The sequence below is a fragment of the Erpetoichthys calabaricus genome, chromosome 4 (genome assembly GCF_900747795.2).
Source record: "Erpetoichthys calabaricus chromosome 4, fErpCal1.3, whole genome shotgun sequence".
NCBI lineage: Eukaryota > Metazoa > Chordata > Cladistia > Polypteriformes > Polypteridae > Erpetoichthys > Erpetoichthys calabaricus.
Window position 1 is genome coordinate 187,561,056 of NC_041397.2, and position 19,457 is coordinate 187,580,512.

At 36.9% G+C, this 19,457-nt stretch overlaps 1 protein-coding gene across 1 annotated transcript in view; it reads right to left on the reverse strand.

Moving 5' to 3' along the window:
• The window catches only part of LOC114651175 (von Willebrand factor A domain-containing protein 3B-like), a 257,875-nt gene extending 249,685 nt beyond the window's left edge, over window positions 1-8,190 (reverse strand). The window contains exons 1-2 of the mRNA XM_028801128.2: window positions 8,064-8,190; window positions 4,698-4,769 (exon numbers count right to left, since the gene is read on the reverse strand). Of these exons, the coding sequence (XP_028656961.1) occupies window positions 4,698-4,737 (40 nt within the window). The 5' untranslated portion in view covers window positions 4,738-4,769; window positions 8,064-8,190. The remainder of the gene's footprint in view (window positions 1-4,697; window positions 4,770-8,063) is intronic.
• Between the last annotated feature and the right edge of the window lie 11,267 nt (window positions 8,191-19,457).

Below are 19,457 nucleotides of genomic sequence, written 5' to 3' on the forward strand. Positions count from 1 at the left end.
AATAAGGAACAATTCAGTGTATTAAGTGTTGTTCTTAATGTAATCAGTTTAAGTTACAGAATACTGCAATGGAAAGTTTAGAATCAAAAGAAGTTGTTACGCTTCCAGACAATAAAGTAAAATAAAATAAATGCACATCTTAGTACATAAGAAGCAGAGACAAAAAGTTGTGAATATCTTCAAAATTTTTAAATAATGTGGGGCAATATTTTTCTATGATAAGAGATCATTTTTCAGTAATAAAAAAATATTTTTGGATTTTTATATTGCTTACATAGTTATTGATAGTTATCCTTCTGTATTTATTTCTGCATATAAAACATAAATAAGATCAAGATAAAAGGAATACAGACAGGATTTGGACCACAGTGCCGCTAAATTGCAGGCTAACATGCTACCATCTGCACTTTGGTGCAATGGCAATAAAATTGCCCTTTTCAACTATTTAATGCAAAACATCACTGCAGTTTTCTTTGAATTTTTTTTTCCATAATTAAGTTAACATTTTGGTGGGACTGGATTTTTCTGGGCCGCGTGGTCTTAAGATTGAGTAAAACTCGCTTTCTTAGGCCAAGACTTTCTTGTCAGTCAGTCTGCTAGTCAATCTGGGACATTTAGCTTTATTTTATGTTTTGTGTAACTCCTAATGAGAGCTCTGTCCTGGGTATGATTTCCTGGGTCCTCCAACTCAAACTCGGGGGTTGGTGGCAGGATTGGCACTCTAGCCACTGTAAAAAACCTCACACTGTTCCACTCCATTTGAACTAGTGTGGTGCTGAGGTGTCACCTGTTGCAGGGCTGTGCTCGGGTCCTAATCTGGGATCCTGAGGTGGTTTGTCTTGTTTTAGTGCATGCTCCCATCTTCATGTCCTTTTTAGATTTGGCTAAGATAAACAAGAGTACCCACAACATCACCTCAGGGTTGGGCCAAAAGCAAGAGTTGTTTCGCAGATGATAAGCAACAGACAATGAGATAGTAGAACACTGCCACACATGCCAAAGCAACAGATCAGCATTAACTTCCAGAGAAAGTGCAAGAATAAAAGATTTCCACAAGAAGAGAAAGACACAGCTATTTGCAACACTAACACAGTATCATCAGCTCCTTATCTTTTCAATCTATGACAGCCTCTGTTGATAATCCCTAGAACATGGTGCCTACATGTTGAGAATTCATAATCAGGTTTATCATTATATTGGTGGATTAGACTTTCAAGCAGTGGCATCACTAGGGTTGGTGTTACCCAGTGTGGTAACCAAGGCTGGAATAAGACCTCCACAGGCCTCTGAGTGACTTGATGAGTAGAGTTCCTTAACAGAGAGTTGATCATACTTTAAACACCCAGCTGTTTAATGGAGCATGTTAACTCCTAGTATTAATGATGCATAAACACTCAGTCGTTTCATTGAGCTTTCTCATCAGTAATTTCCTGAATTTCTCTGATGGTTTCACCTGGTATGGTCCCCACCCACAGTAACATAACCGATTTCATGGCCTGAAAATAAACACCTCTCTCCCAGGGTTGGAATCTACTATGAAATTAATGAAGCTTAAGCTCATAACCTTAATTCCAGAGAGGCTCCAGAAGCAACTTTAGTCCACATTGCTTAAAAAGTTTGAGTGTCTACTTTATAAAAAGAGCTTTTTAAAAGCAATGATATTAATAATATAGTGTAATTCAATATAAAACAATAGTTAAAATAAAAATTTAAAAGTTTTTAAAGTATCATGTAGGGAAGCCATGAACAAAAAATTATTCAAATTAATGTGTCACTCTAAAATATTTAATATAAAAGAATTATTAATAATTTATTATTATTATTATACATTTTATTTATTCGTAGGTGCCTTTCTAAACACTCAAGGACACTGAACAATAGATAAAACACACATTATTAACAAAACTAAAATACAGAATTTAAAATCAGAAAGAGCAATTGTAGTCAAAGAAAAAACGCAGTCTTAAACAAATGAGTTTTAAGTTTAGATTTGAAAAGTGAGAATTATTCATTATTTCTAAGCTCAGATGGTAGTGAGTTCCGGAGCTGGGGAGCAGAGCATTCAGTTGCTCTGCTCCCCATAGTGGTAAGACAGATGAAAGGGAAAAGTCAAGTGGATGGAGGAAGAGGATCTAAGGATGCGGGAGGGAATGGCAACATGGAGGAGGTCAGACAGATATGGAGGGGCAAGGATGTGGATAGCATAAAACGTTAACAGAAGAATTTTGAATTGAATGCGGAACTTAATTTAAAACAGGGTGGCACGGTGGTGCAGTGGTATCGTTGCTGCCTCGCAGTAGGGAGACCTGGGTTCGCCTCCCGGGTCCTCCCTGCATGGAGTTTGCATGTTCTCCCCGTGTCTGAATGGGTTTCCTCCCACAGTCCAAAGACATGCAGGTTAGGTGCATTGGTGATCCTAAATTGTCCCTAGTGTGTGCTTGGTGTGTGGGTGTGCCCTGCAGTGGGCTTGCACCCTGCCTGAGTTTGTTCCTGCCTTGTGTTGGCTGGGATTGGCTCCAGCAGACCCCCGTGACCCTGTGTTAGGATATAGCGGGATGGAAAATGACTGACTGACTTAATTTAAAACACAATTAACATTTATGACAGAAATTAAAATTTTTTATCAAAATTATTTATCTTACATTAGTCGTAATCGAAAAAAATCAAAGCATATTTTCTTGCTTGCAGTCAATCCTATACAGCAATTTTAATCAAAATCTGAGATGTAGTGGTTAAATATTTTTTAAAAAATGTTTGTTTATCCCACTGAAGAACATAACAGAGGTTACCCAGAACTTGTTGCAGGTTGCGAAGGGGCCCCCATAACAGTTTATTTTTAAGCTTTAGAGCCCCAAAAATGTAGTTCTGCCATTGATCTCTACTCATCTGTTTCAAAAACTACAGAATTTCATTAATACTAACTATCTTTATGTTCCAGCATTTATAAAGAAAATATAGCTCAAAATCAAGAAGAAGAAAAAGAAAAAACAAAAACAGAAGAAAAACAGATTCATTAGTAAAAATGTAATTCCAAACTGATTTTCCACAAGATCAGCAATGTTTTAATGCTTCAGCATCACGTGCTATTGCTGCCATGTTCACAACAAACACCACCACAAGCAGATATGATAAAGAAGGCAAACTCTGACCCTCATGTCAATCCAATTGTTTTCCATTCTCTTTTCTTTGAGGACCAGATGTCTGCGAGTTCTACTACTTTTTTTTTTAAAATAACGTACAATCATGCAGCTCTATATTTCTTGAACTCATTTATTATACAGCTTGGCTTGCATGGTGCCAGATCCTGTCCTGGAAATATCAAACGCAAAGCGGTATCCAGCCTTGCATGGTAAGGCAGTCCATTAGAACTTATACACACCCACAGTAGTCCATTCTATTGTGCATGTAATCAAACAGAGGATAGATAGATAGATAGATAGATAGATAGATAGATAGATAGATAGATAGATAGATAGATAGATAGATAGATAGATAGATAGATAGATAGATAGATAGATAGATAGATAGATAGATAGATAGATAGATAGATAGATAGATAGATACTTTATTAATCCCAGGGGGAAATTCACAAAGAAAGAGGAGAAAGAATATCCAAATAAAATCAGTATGAAAGTTACTGAATGACCTCCACATAAACAGTGGCTGGTTTGGATTTGATCCCAAATTGCTATAGCTGTGGAGGAGCAGCCTACTGTGTCACCATACCAAAATATACCAAAGAATACACAGCAAATACAAAAGCTTCTTATACTAGAAACTATTTAAACATGGTTAAATAATCAGAAATTAAACTGTGAGATTTGTGTTTAGAATGATTCAACACTAGACATCTACTGTATGCTATTTACATTATCATAAGAATTTTTTTAAAACTCTGAAGCTGTTTAAAATCTTCAGTCTACAATATAAGGACTCTAAGGGCCATGCAAAGTTTGTAAATATTATTTTTCTCTTAAAATTATAAAGTTTGAATATTCTTAACAAAGCAAAGTGAGATAAATACGTTGCATAAACACACCAAAATATCTAATATATTTTTTTCTTATTCAAAGTAAACTCACCCTTATCATTTAAGAAAACATCAGAATGAAGGCCTGATATATTGTAACTTGATTCACCTCATGCATTTTTAAACATCAGAAGTATTTTCAACTAAATTCTCCTATTATGGCTTAATGTCATATTCAACCAAAACTAACATTAATTAATTTCTGTCATGAAAATGTCAAAGAGAAATTTTAGAAAACAAATGTTAATCAAAAAGGATTGAATAATTCTGATTTAGCAGTGTTTTGTGAGGTATAAGTTAACTAAACTTAAATTATATACATTTAACATAACAGTCCCAAGCCCACTTAATCCAATTCAGGGTCAAAGGAGCCAGTGCCCACCCTAGGGACACTGGATGCAAGTCAGGAAAAGGTAATGGACCAGGTGCCAGTTCATCACAGATTGTATTTGTTACATTATAATACAATAATATGACATTTATAATAGTGGGTGTTTCAAATTCCATAAGTTAGCATAAAATAGAAGAGAATTCCTGCTGGAACTATACTAACACCTTTAACACAGTATTCCAATGTACAGTTAAAAAAAAAATATATATATATATATATATATATATATATATTAAATCAGTGATGTGCATAAGTTCATAGACAAAAAAATCTTACGATTAATTATGGTGTTGATCTGCCTCATATCCACTGCCATCTTCTTATTTTCCAGTGTTCTATTATTTTTTTCTGTTAAAGTAAAGTCCATTTTTAATAACTACAACATAAAAAGTTTTTCTACCAATTAATCATAACAGTTGCGGTCATAAAATCAAACTTATCCGTTCTGTGATTTATTTTTAAGCTGTTATTCCAGTTCAGGGCCACACATAGCTGGTACACATTCCAGCATCATTGGGAAGATGGTAGAATCAAACCCTGGATAGGGCACTCAGTCCACTAAAGGGCACACTCACACATTGACACATGCACACTCAAACTATCCCAGCCAGCAGACCCCCGTGACCCTGTGTTAGGATATAGCGAGTTGGAGAATGCCTGACTGACTGACACTCAAACTAGGCCAGTATGGTATTGCCAATTAACCTGTCTTTTAAATGTGGGAAGACAAATAAATACCCAGAGGAAACCCCACAAAACCATGGGGAGAACATGCAGATTCCATACAAGAAGTACTCACGCCAAACTTTGAACTCAGGAGTCTGGAGGTGTGGGCATCATAACTTAATAAAGGTTTTACCATTTTTTACATGGCAACTTTTATAGCAATGCTGCAAAATACCACAAAGTGCATAAACATATATCATATAATAAAAAGTAACTGTATTAAACATTGCTCCTGTCAGTGGTTATTTTATTATACATCATTTGGGTACAAGTCCAAAGAAGCACCAACAGTAAATCAACAATTTAAAGAAAACTTATTGAAGAAATGTATTATTGTTAGGCAATAATTACATGAGCTGCTGGGCCAAAGGGATCATACAAATTAAGTAATTAAGCACATTTCTATTTCACAATGGAAATATCGGAAAGTAGGAAAAAAGAAAAAAAACAAAACAAGAAAAATTTACACATATTTAACATAAATTATTTTTTAAACTACTCCAAATCGACAAAATTAGTGCTTGGCTATTGCATTATACTCTGTACCTGATATCCCATCAATTAAATTAAATTATTCATCAGCATGCCTCTATATTAATGCCATTAAACCTCCATATTTTATGTTGTTATGTTCTTTTCTAAACTCTTTAGATTTATTGTGTTTAATTAGCTTTTGCCATTTTTCCTTAATATTTTCTAACATGTAATGAATTCCCTATAATATTTTTATAATGTATAAAATGTTATAAATATGTTTACTAAATTCTTTGACAAGTTTGAAGGAAGCAATAATTCCTGTTGTGAGGAAAATAAATGTCCACATTACCACTTGCTGCAAATATATCTAAAGGACATTAAAATAAAAACAGCTTAGGTTGCCTTATGTTAATTTGCTTTACAATACTCATCCATCCATCCTCTTCCACTTATCCGAGATCGGGTCGTGGGGGCAGCAGCTTGAGTAGAGATGCCCAGACTTCCCTCTTCACGGCCACTTCTACTAGCTTTTCCGGTGGAATCCCGAGGCGTTCCCAGGCCAGCCGAAAGACATTGTCCCTCCAGCGTGTCCTGGGTCTTCCCCGGGGCCTTCTCCCGGTTAGACGTGCCCGGCACACCTCACCAGGGAGGCGTCCAGGAGGCATCCTGATCAGATGTCTGAGTCAACTCATCTGACTCCTCTCGATGCGGAGGAGCAGTGGCTCTACTCTGAGCTCCTCATCCTATCTTTAAGAATAGATAAATATCATTATAAGAAAAGATAAAGAATGAATGTCTACATGTGCGGATACTGCATTAAAATATGTACTTTTATATGCCTGTGTTACATGATGTTCTTTTGAGTTACTTTAACAATGTTACATTTTTAAATATATATAGAGCTCTAAGCCTATCTAACTTAAAATAAACGACATATAATGAATAGCCATTTGAAAACATGAGAGTTTTAATGTGCTCACTTAGTAGATCGGTGGAACATAAAGTAATGAATAATATTTCATGCTTTGTAAATATTTCCCATGATTTTTTCAGGTAATGAGACTTAAATTTACTGGTTTAACTTTTTCAGGTTCATCTGTCTGGATTTTCCTTAGGTTTAAAACAAAGTCATTGAAAACATCTTAAAAATTAGGCATAAGGCAAAATAAAACATTCCATTTTCATCAAAAAGTAACTTTTCAAATTTTGTTTAATTAAAGACTTTTTTTCTCAAAAGGAAAACTGCCTTAATGAATTCTGTCACACTCATACTTTGTAAAGCATTATAATCCTGTTTTACGAGCTAACAGGTAAGTCCAAAACTGAACAAATATTATTTAAAACACACACGTACGTACGCACACACACTATATATTTATATTTTAGATAATGCCAGTAAGTTAATCCTACAAATGCGCATGTTTCCCACTATTCCAGGTACTATATGCCCATATCTAATGAACACTGCCTTCACATAAATATTATAATAATGAAAATTGTTGAAGTAATAGCGCGGTGAAAAAAAAACGAACATTATTAACAAAAAACACCAAAGAGGCCACTTACAAATGGGGAGTAGAAATATACAATAATCAATTGATTTAGCTAGATTTAAAAAAACATGTTAAGAAATTATCTTTCTTTCATCCGTTCTCAGTTATAATGGCGAAGTTTCAAAGTACGTTTAGCTTAATCGACACATAGTCACAACTTCATTCTGTTGATTAAAATCAGAATCACTCCCATTTTGGAGACGTTATTGGAACCATATTAAGATAAAGGCATGATAGTTTTGTTTTACATTGTATTACTCATCAGCATAACCTCTCTATAGATTTGAAGACATTCTGTCTCCACATACACATACACACACACACACAGACACATATATATATGCTTGCCTTTATACAGTGTGTCCCGCTCACTGACAGACTGGCCGGATGGTGGAATGGGAGCTAAAAGTTTAAAATGCAATGCACCAATGGCTTTCGTTGAATCGTGCAAGCATGTCGATTTAGTCTATCAGACTAAACCAGACAGACAGACAGAGAGACAGACAGACAGATAGATAGATAGATAGATAGATAGATAGATAGATAGATAGATAGATAGATAGATAGATAGATAGATAGATAGATAGATAGATAGAGTTTTCTAATTGTCAGCAGCCTGCAAAGCAGTTCCTTGGACTTGCTCCCCACGTCGTTTGCTATTTCTGATCAAATGCTTGCAAATCTAAAGTCGAACACTGAAGCCCTGTATATTTTATAACGTATTCCACTGCACATTCGAGCGAGAGCAATTTAAGCATTTTCTAATTAGTTAGTTTTGAAAGTTTTTCAGAAATCAAGAGAACACCTTCACCCGATTCGAGTTTATGCTCCTTTCTCATTAGTTGCCTCTTAAACCGAAAGCTTACAAAACCGCATATTACTTTACCTTGTTATTCTTTTCAAGGAGATAAAATAATATTATTTTTCTACATTTAATCTGTTATTACATTTCCCCTAATCACAGTATTAAAGCATGGCTACGCTCTCTTCTACCAGCCGTGTTGTTGTTATTGGATACGGCTCGGTTGCGAAGCCTTGGCCAATCCGAGTAAGGACTACAAAAGCACGCCCGCCCTGCACAGTTACGTCATCAGGTGCCCTCCTTGACAACAGTAGCGAATGAAGGGATACTTGGGAAAGACTAGAGGTTGATCGCTTAAAGGGGTTTTGACAAGCTGCACTTGGGCAGATTTTCCAGACATTTTTGATGGGTGACTTTCGTATATTTGTGTGGTTCTTTACGTTTAAAACAGGCCAGAAAAGGCTGAAAATTTAAAATCCGCACTGAGTACGCTACTTGGGTAAATACTTTACGATTTTCATGATACTGAACACAATATGCTGCGGTGGGTTGGCACCCTGCCCAGGATTGTTTCCTGCCTTGTGCCCTGTGTTGGCTGGGATTGGCTCCAGCAGACCCCCGTGACCCTGTGTTCGGATTCAGCGGGTTGGGAAATGGATGGATGGATGAACACAATATGTCACCAAAGTGTCTGATAAGGCGATGGACGCACTCCTTTTGTGTTTACCTCAACGATGTGATTTTTTTTTTTTTTATCTATACTTCAGATCTATTGCTGGAAGGGACCTTGTCAATGTTCACCTAATGCTTAAATAATGCAGTTTCCAAATTAAATGATTTAAAGCTATCTGTAACTAATCTCCACAAAATGCTGCACACTTTCTAAACAATCAATTATTAAAATATTCATGAAGCAAAAAAATAAGGCACAGAACTTTACACATTGTATGGAGGAAGGCAATTTTGTTGCAATAGAAGTCAGTTAGGAGAGTTTTAGGGACGCCTCAATGTATATCCATTGTTCTGGACAGAATAGTTTAAGTCAATCATGTTGAATGAAGTCTGCCTGTGAAATGAACTCTTCAAGTCTTTCCATTGAGTTTCTGCCAAAATTAAGTCTGACCATTGGAATATTAGAAAAATCTGGACGAGAACAGGCCATTCAGCCCAACAAAGCGTGCCAGTCCTATCCACTTAAATCTTCCAAATTAACATCAAGTCTAGTTTTGAAGGTTCCTAAAGTCTTACTGTCTACCCACATTAGTTGGTAACTTACTCCAAGTGGCTATGGCTGTCTATGTGAAGAAAAACTTCCTAATGTTTGTGTGAAATTTATCTTTAAAAAGTTTCCCGCTGTGACCCATGTTCTTGATAGATAGATAGATAGATAGATAGATAGATAGATAGATAGATAGATAGATAGATAGATAGATAGATAGATAGATAGATAGATAGATAGATAGATAGATAGATAGATAGATAGATGAACTCATTTTAAAATAAGTCTTTTTTTAGCAAAATGATGAAGAAACATATGCTTCTGCCAGTACTGTACTTGATCATTCACATACTTTTCAGAATTCTCCTCTTACATGGGATGCAAGATTCATATGTGAACACTCATCAGCCTTTGAAATTATAGGGTCACACTGTAATGTCTCAATGACCACATCAGTACAAATGTGTGTGTGAATGGGACTTTAGAGTACTTAGATTGGGCTGAGAGTGTCAAAATGTCATTTTTTAACATTTATAAAACTCACATAAAATATCCCTCTAGAAAACTGGGGGATTTGTTCATGCAAGGAAATACTGAGGTGCATGATTAGCGGACAACTGAATATTAAAAATGCGCCGTTGCCCTAAAGCTAGGTGACTATGGAGATCCTGATCATCTACATATCACAGAAGAAGAGTATGTCACAGAAATCACTGACCCATACTCAACACAAAGAACAATTCTTAGCGCCTGTCAGAGTAACACACCCCAGAGCAATCAGTTGAGGCAGATTCACAACCTTACTTTACAAAACATGCCTGCAAAGATAAGCCCAGAACTGTTCTGAATTTGCAAGTGATCGATTTTATGAGTTGCTAATGTTTTGTTCTTTGGTAAGTATGCTTTTCATAAACCTATCAGTATGCTTTCTGAGTGCAGATTGTCTTGGCCCATTTTTCCTGTATGACTAAGCCTTCATTTTTTGCTATGGGTCTTGATTTCTACTTTCATTTTTAAGCAACTGCAAATAACTGGCTGCCTCTTGAGACCATTTTGCATGTATGCTTGTGTTTTTAATCAACATTAACTACTGGCTCTGTCTTTGAGTCTTTAATGTCTTTAGTTGCAGAGGCTTTTTTCATCTTTGTTTATCTTTTTTTTTACCTTTGGTAAGTTCCTTGGCTGTGCTTTGTTCTGCTAATCTTACTTTTGTTTAATTTGTTTGAATTTTGACCTTTATATCTGTATTTTTTTATCGTGTCTGCTTCTACTCTCTTCTTTCTTCTTCTTCTTTCGGCTGCTCCTGTTAGGGGCTGCCACAGCAGATCATCTTCTTCCATATCTTTCTGTCCTCTGCATCATGTTCTGTTACACCCATCACCTGCATGTCCTCTCTCACCACATCCATAAACCTTCGCTTAGGCCTTCCTCTTTTCCTCTTGTCTGGCAGCTCTATCCTTAGCATCCTTCTCCCAATATACCCAGCATCTCTCCTCTGCACATGTCCAAACCAACGCAATCTCGCCTCTCTGACTTTGTCTCCAAACCGTCCAACTTGAGCTGACCCACTAATGTCCTCATTTCTAATCCTGTCCATCCTCGTCACACCAAGTGCAAATCTTAGCATCTTTAACTCTGCTACCTCCAGCTCTGTCGCCTGCTTTCTGGTCAGTGCCACCATCTCCAACCCATATAACATAGCTGGTCTCACTACCATCCTATAGACCTTCCCTTTCACTCTTGCTGATATCCATCTGTCACAAATCACTCCTGACACTCTTCTCCACCCATTCCACCCTGCCTGCAGTCTTTTTCACCTCTCTTCCACAATACCCATTACTCTGTACTGTTGATCCCAAGTATTTAAACTCGTCCACCTTTGCCATCTCTACTCCCTGCATCCTCACCATTCCACTGACCTCCTTCTCATTTACACACATGTATTCTGTCTTGGTTCTACTGACCTTCATTCCTCTCCTCTCTAGAGCATATCTCCACCTCTCCAGGGTCTCCTCAACCTGCTCCCTACTATCGCTACAGATCACAATGTCATCAGTAAACATTATAGTCCACAGGGACTGCTTCTACTCTCTAACACATAAATATAAACCTACACAATTGGAGAACCACATTTGTGTCCAAAGAGACCAGCATACAACTGAGAAACACTGGAATAAACCAGGACTTCATATCCTGCCATGTTGAAAATGAATAGACATGCCTGGAACATATTCAAAATGTGTTCAATAAATAGTTGTTTTTACCACAACAGTATACCAAAGCTCAGCATCTGCATGAAATCTAACATTAAGAGATCAGTGTGATGAAAATGTGATTTGATTTTCAAAAAGACAGGATTGAATTTATTGAAGTCTGCACACCACAGATGAATGAATGAATGAATGAATGCATGAATGAATGAATGAATGAATGAATTGGCAGGCTGATTCATTGCTGGGAATATGTCTTGTCATCACAGCCTTAGACATACTAATAAACAGTACACTGTAAAATAAATGACATAATATGCAGCTGCACAAATGATAATGTGCCTTAATAGAAGAAAAAGTATCTCTGTGTGAATCTGTGTACTTGTCTGTTTGTTTGATTGTCTGCCTGATAGCTATGGTTAGGTAGAAAAATTTCAAAACAGGCAAAAAATGTAGAAAAAGGGTAACAAAAATCAAAAATGATAAGAGAAATACCAAGTAATGGAGAAATGGCCTTATGAGCCTGTTCTGTTGTTAGATGATATATGCCAGTAAGAGTAGCAGTAGTGACTTTTTTGCACCCAGTCTATCCTATAAATGAGATTTATAGCAGTAGTGCTGATAGATAGATAGATAGATAGATAGATAGATAGATAGATAGATAGATAGATAGATAGATAGATAGATAGATAGATAGATAGATAGATAGATAGATAGATAGATAGATAGATAGATAGATAGATAGATAGATAGATAGATAGATAGATAGATAGAACTTTATTTGTTCCAGGGGAAAATTTGGCTTTTTACAGAAGTTCTAATAGATAACTCAATATATATACAGTATACACACACCCTATGGTCTGAACACATGCCAGAATGACTGAAAGGGAAGAAAATTAAAAAGAATGAAAAACTTCTAACTTGGCAGTCACTGTCCCAGTGAGGCATTAAGCAGACATATTGCCAATGGCATAAAGCCCCAGTAGTGTTTCTTAACACACTCCTGCTGACATAATAGGCTCTTTGTTGTGGCAAAAGTCAATAACCAGTTCCTCGGTCTTGTTGATGCTAAGGTGCAGACAATTCTCTTTGTACCAAGAAACAAAGTTCTCCACCTGACTTCTATACTCTGTCTCATGCCCCTTTATACACCCCATGAGTGGAGAATCAGCTGAGAATTTCTCAAGTGACATGACCTGGTGTTATGTTTATAGTCGGATGGTGTACAAAGAGAAAAGGAGACAGGACTGTTCCTTGTGATGCTCTAGTGTTATTCACATCCATATCAGAAACACAGACCTTGAGTCTCACAAACTGCAGTCTGCCCGACAGATAGTCCATTAACCAGGACTCATGCACCAAGATATCTCTGAGTTTACTACTTAACACAGATGGCTGAATGGTATTGAATGGCAATGATTGATAAGGCCACAACCCATTAATCACATAAAAACATGAGGTCTATGTTGATTACTTAGATTTCAACCCATCTTAAATGGGTAGCACAGCTTGTAACACAATAAATATATGAGAAACGTAGAATTACACTTAATCCCCTATTCTCAATAAGCTTTTGAAAATCATACCTGTGCTCTACAATGTGGCACCATATACAAAAAAGCAGAACAACAAATGGAATTAAGAAAGGAAAAGAAAGAGCAAAGTAAATAGTAAACATTACTATAAGCAGGGGGAACAAATAAAAAACAGTACCCTTCTGAAAAGCCAGAGCAAAGGTAATCACAAACACAAAGTCAACCAATCCTAACTCTGTCATGGACACTCTTTGATCATTATATTTTTTGTATGTATTTATTATCATTATATTTCTTTCATTGTTATTATATCTTTGACACCATTTTGTTTATCGATATTTTCGCAATCCTTAACATTTAGAACTATTTCCTCATGACAACAGCCATATCATTATTGACAACTACCTTTAAATTGCCAAGTGCATAACCAAACATTACACTCACGTTATTTAAGATGGTGATGCTCAGCTAATGGTATCCAAGATTTTGCACAGAAAAAAAGCCAAAAACTATAACAGGCATGTGCAACCTTGACAGGACTATGGGCCGGATTAGAAAGTAGAAAGATTACGCGGGCCGGAGTACTTCAGGATATATTTCTGAAAATCGAAAATGCAAGAAGGCCAAAAAAAAAACAACAAATATTTATTAATATATTATTTAATAAAAACTCTTTATTAATGCGACGATTGAGATTGCATGGTGGACACAAGCTTATCAATATTAGGAGATATTGTGGACGTGGAAACTCGCAATGTATTTTCTAGGTGCTCATCAGTAATTCGCGTCCTGGTTTTGGATTTTACAAAGTTCATCCTTGAAAAAAAGTTGCTCGCATTTATAGGTGCTGCCAAATAGAGTCATTCTTTTCTGAGCAAAAGCTGCCAGCTTTGGAAACTTATCACGTGGGAAATAGTTTTTATAAAAGTCAAGTAATTCAATATCATTGAATTTTGATTTCAGGACAAGGTTCTCTTGTAGTTCAATTAGTTCCATTTGCAATGAAAGTGGAGCTAGTTCGACATCAACATCAAATGGACAAGAGAAAATGTGCAAGTTTGCTTCTTGATTTTTAAAATCACGGAACCTAGTGTTGAATTCTCCACTCAATGAATTTAATTCATTCGCAAACGATTCACAATCAAAATCTTTGTGGTTCGCAAGTGTGGGAAAATGATAAGTATTGCCTTCCTTTAATTGGCTTTCCCAGAGTCGAAGCTTATTTTGAAATGATTTTATGTGTCCATAAAGCTCATGAATCATTTGTCCCTGAGTTTGTAATTTAGCATTAAGTTCATTTAGATGTGTTGTTAGGTTGACAAGAAATGAAAGATCACACAGCCATGGTTTGTTTTCTAGCTCAGGAATAGGTTTTCCTTTCATGTCCATGAAAAGAGATACCTCATTTCTCAAATCATAAAAACGTTTCAACATTTTTCCCTTGCTAAGCCAATGCACTTCACAATAAAATGTAAGATCTTCATGGTCAGAAAGAACGTCAGCCAGAAATTCTTGAAATTGGCGGTGATTTAGCGCCCTGGATTTAATGAAGTTTATTCATGCAGTTATTGTGGCCATCACATGTGCAAATTTAACTGATTTTAACTGAATGCAATACCGACAAATCTTTGGTATTGATTTTGTTACTTGATAATTCGGTTTTTATTTGGGCAACAACTCCGATGTTTGGTCCAATCATCGATGGAGCTCCATCGGTGGATATTCCGCATAACTTTTCCCACTTTAAATCAAATACAGTAAAAACAGTTTTTATTTCCTGGAAAATGTCTTCACCCCTTATTGTATTCTTCATTGGTTGGAGAGCAAGCAATTCTTCCGTACAATTGAAGCTAGCATCAACTCCGCGAATAAATATAGCCAATTGAGCGCTATCGTTGGAGTCTGTACTCTCATCAAGAGCAATGGAAAATGCTTCAAATTTTGATGCAATATTTTTAATGCTTAATTTTATGTCACTGGCCATTTCGTCGATTCGTCGGGTTATTGTCCAACGAGAAAGACATATCTTTACCATTTCATGGCTTTTCTCTGGACACAGAACTTTCGTGACTGCAGTAAGGCATTCCTTGACAAACTCGCCTTCAGATTATGGTTTTGAGTGCTTCGCAATTTTTTCGCTAACAATAAAACTTGCACGAACAATATTGTCAGCTACATCAGTATGTTTGCGGAATAACACCTGTTGTGCCGATACACATTTTTTCAAATTTTGTATCTTATCTGTTCTTAGTTTACCTTTGTAACTGTTGTAATTAGCGTGTTTTGTATTGTAGTGTCTTTTTAAATTGTATTCCTTTAAAACTGAAATAGTTTCCAAGCTATCAAACAAAGAGGTTTTTCTTTCTGCATTATAAAAAAATAATCGTCAGTCCATTTCTCTTGAAATGTACGACTCTCAGCGTCCACTTTTCTCTTCTTTGTTGAAGCCATCTTAATTAGGGTTTGATCAAAAATTCACAAGTATTTGAAAGTATTGAAATGTAGGCCGATATAGCGTGAAACTCGAAACAACATGCAGATAGGTACAGCACTAGCAAAAACCATGAAAAGACTACACTATGCTACGCACGACAGCAGAGCAGAGAGATTCAGCAGAGGAAACGACTACGTGACTATGAGCTCTTGCACACTTTAAACGTGCGACAGTTCCGGATGTGCCGTAAAAGTGGGGGAAGCATAATATAAAGTACTTCAGAAAGCACTGGCCACATCATACTATCAAAAATAATCCAACAATACCACAAGAACAAACAGGCATCACCAAGAGGGTTAACGGGCCAGATTCAATGATATTTGGAAAAGTCGTCGTGGGCCGTATAAAATCAGTACGCGGGCCGGAATTCAGCCCGCGGGCCATAGGTTGCACATGCCTGAACTATAATTTAGTTATAGTTAGGGGGAAAAAAAACTTTAGATAGTTCAGGACTTCTGCTCTTCATTTTTTTTTTTAAATTTTGGTTAGTAGCTCCTTTTGACATTTTCGTCCAGATATTTGCTTGTCCTTTTGAGTATACTTTATTTCAAATATCTTGACTCTTTGTGTCCTGGTCCATGAGTGCAATGACTCTAGCTCCATAATTAGGAGTGGCACAGTATATTCTGGTATAAAGGCATTATGTTGCATGGACTCTGGTTTGTATAAGCAAATTTTTTCCAAAACATGTCTTCATTCTGCAGTGCTCCAAATAATAATGTAATACAAGTATAATAGACAACAAATTCAGAACTTATAGGTTCCCCTCATTAACTGACTCTAGCCAAATTTTCCTTCTTCGCCTAAGCACATTCCATTTAAACACTAATAAATACATAAAAGCCTCTACAATCAGTGACTCAAACAAACTGAACAAAGAAATATTAGTGTAGGATCTCACTTACTTAATCAACTACATTACTCACAAAATGGAAATGTATCCCTGAAGCGTGGAACAATAGTTGTCCATATGCTTAACGATAACACAATTAAACCAAAAGGACATTTTTAAAGCGATTGCCTAATGTATTCAAGTTGGACAGTGTAGTGCATCACAGTTAATTCCACTTCCTTGTGATGTCTGGCCAGGAAGCACTAAGGAAGTCCAACAGTTAGGCCAAGGAGCTTTAGATGTTTCAAATTGTGTTCACTCTTTTTATCAGGTGGGGTCCAGAATTTGAAATAAGATGGCCACACTCAAGAGGTAGAGGTAATGTTATGGAAATGGCACACCATTTCCACTAGGCCACACATCACTACAGAGTAGTGTGTGTGTGTAATGAAAAGCACACAAATGTCAATGACAGAAGACAGCAGTATCGATACATTGCTTTTGCTACAGATTTCTTTTTAATGTTTCCTGATACTGTAACTGGTTGTGAAAAAAGAATGCAGTTCAACATGAATGCATATGCATTTAATTAAAACACACTGGTGTATATTTTTATAAATCAGAAATTTAGGGGAAAAGATAATTAAAGAGGGAGGTCACTTGAAGCCAGTAATGCATAGACTGATACCTATGAAATGTAATTAAAAATGGATTCCTCCTTTTCTTATTTTGCCCACATAAACCACATTAAGAAACTTTCATACTTTTACCTCCATAACATATCCCGTGTTCACAGATTCCTCTCCTTTTCTAATGATGAGATGCTTGTCCATGCTTTTATTATATCCCACATCGATTATTGTAACTCCCAACTGGCAGGTGCCACTTCTAATTTTATATCACAGTTCCAATTGATTCAAAACTGTGCTGCAAGAGTCTTAACACGAACTAACAACAGCAAGCTCATAACATCCATCACCCACTGGCTCCCTGTGTCTTACAAAATTGAGTATAAAATTCTATTATTAACCTACAAATCTTTAAATAGCCTCACAGTGGACTACCTCAGTGACCTTCTCCATCACTAAGCTCCTGTTTGCCCACCTAGGTCCTCTCATTCTGGCAATCTTGTTTATTTCAGATTATATCAGATTATTTTTATGTACAGTGCATCCAGAAAGTATTCACAACGCATCAGTTTTTCCACATTTTGTTATGTTACAGCCTTATTCCAAAATGGATTAAATTAATTTTTTTCCTCAGAATTCTACACACAACACCCCATAATGACAATGTGAAAAACGTTTACTTGAGGTTTTTGCAAATTTCTTAAAAATAAAAAAATTGATAAAGCACATGTACATAAGTATTCACAGCCTTTGCTCAATACTTTGTCAATGCACCTTTGGCAGCAATTACAGTCTCAAGTCTTGTTGAATATGATGCCACAAGCTTGGCACACCCATCCTTGGCCAGTTTTGCCCATTCCTCTTTGCAGCACCTCTCAAGCTCCATCAGGTTGGAGTGAATACATGTGTGTAAATGGTGCACAGCCATTTTAAGATCTCTCCAGAGATGTTCAATCAGATTCAAGTCTGGGCTCTAGCTGGGCCACTCAAGGACATTCACAGAGTTGTCCTGAAGCCACTCCTTTGATATCTTGGCTGTGTGCTTAGAGTCGTTGTCCTGCTGAAAGATAAACTGTCACCCCAGTCTGAGGTCAAGAGCGCTCTGGAGCAGGTTTTCATCCAGGATGTCTCTGTACATTGCTGTAGTCATCTTTCCCTTTATCCTGACTAGTCTCCCAGTCCCTGCCGCTGAAAAACATCCCCACAGCATGATGCTGCCACCACCATGCTTCACTGTAGGGATGGTATTGGCTTGGTGATGAGCGGTGCCTGGTTTCCTCCAAACATGACGCCTGGCATTCACACCAAAGAGTTCAATCTTTGTCTCATCAGACTAGAGAATTTTCTTTCTCATGGTCTTAGAGTCCTTCAGGTGCCTTTTGGCAAACTCCAGGCGGGCTGCCATGTGCCTTTTACTAAGGAGTGACTTCCGTCTGGCCACTCTACCATACAGGCCTGATTGGTGGATTGCTGCAGAGATGGTTGTCCTTCTGGAAGGTTCTCCTCTCTCCACAGAGGACCTCTGGAGCTCTGACAGAGTGACCATCGGGTTCTTGGTCACCTCCCTGACTAAGGCCCTTCTCCCCCGATCACTCAGTTTAGATGGCCGGCGAGCTCTAGGAAGAGTCCTGGTGGTTTCGAACGTCTTCCACTTACGGATGATGGAGGCCACTGTGCTCATTGGGACCTTCAAAGCAGCAGAGATTTTTCTGTAACCTTCCCCAGATTTGTGCCTCGAGACAATCCTGTCTCGGAGATCTACAGACAATTCTTTTGACTTCATGCTTGGTTTGTGCTCTGACATGAACTGTCAACTGTGGGACCTTATATAGACAGGTGTGTGCCTTTCCAAATCATGTCCACTCAACTGGATTTACCACAGGTGGACTCCAATTAAGCTGCAGAAATATCTCAAGGATGATCAGGGGAAACTGGATGCACCCGAGCTCAATTTTGAGCTTCATGGCAAAGGCTGTGAATACTTATGTACATGTGCTTTCTCAATTTTTTTATTTTTAATAAATTTGCAAAAACCTCAAGCAAACTTTTTTCACGTTGTCATTATGCGGTGTTGTGTGTAGAATTCTGAGGAAAAAATTAATTTAATCCATTTTGGAATAAGGCTGTAACATAACAAAATGTGGAAAAGTGATGCGCTGTGAATACTTTCTGGATGCACTGTATATTGTGTGCCTTTCAGATATATTACAATTTTAGCACTGATAGGTAAAGTGATTCGCTCTGTTTAATGTCTGAAGTGATTTTAATAAACATAATTTTCCTAGCTATAATAATAAAGATAAATATTGTGCAACATCTCTGGAAAAAAATATTTTTTTACTTGATTCCTTTAATAATAGACAGAAGAAAGTGGCTAAATTTGCTTTTGCATGTGCCTTTTAATAAAAGCACTATACAGTAATTGGAATGCACCCTACAGATCATGAGCAGTAGCTAAAAGAGAAAGAAAAGAAAGATCCAGTGGTTCGTGTAAGCAAGCAAGTATAAAATCAAAATGTGAGTACTAATGCAATCATTATACCATTCTGTCTGTCT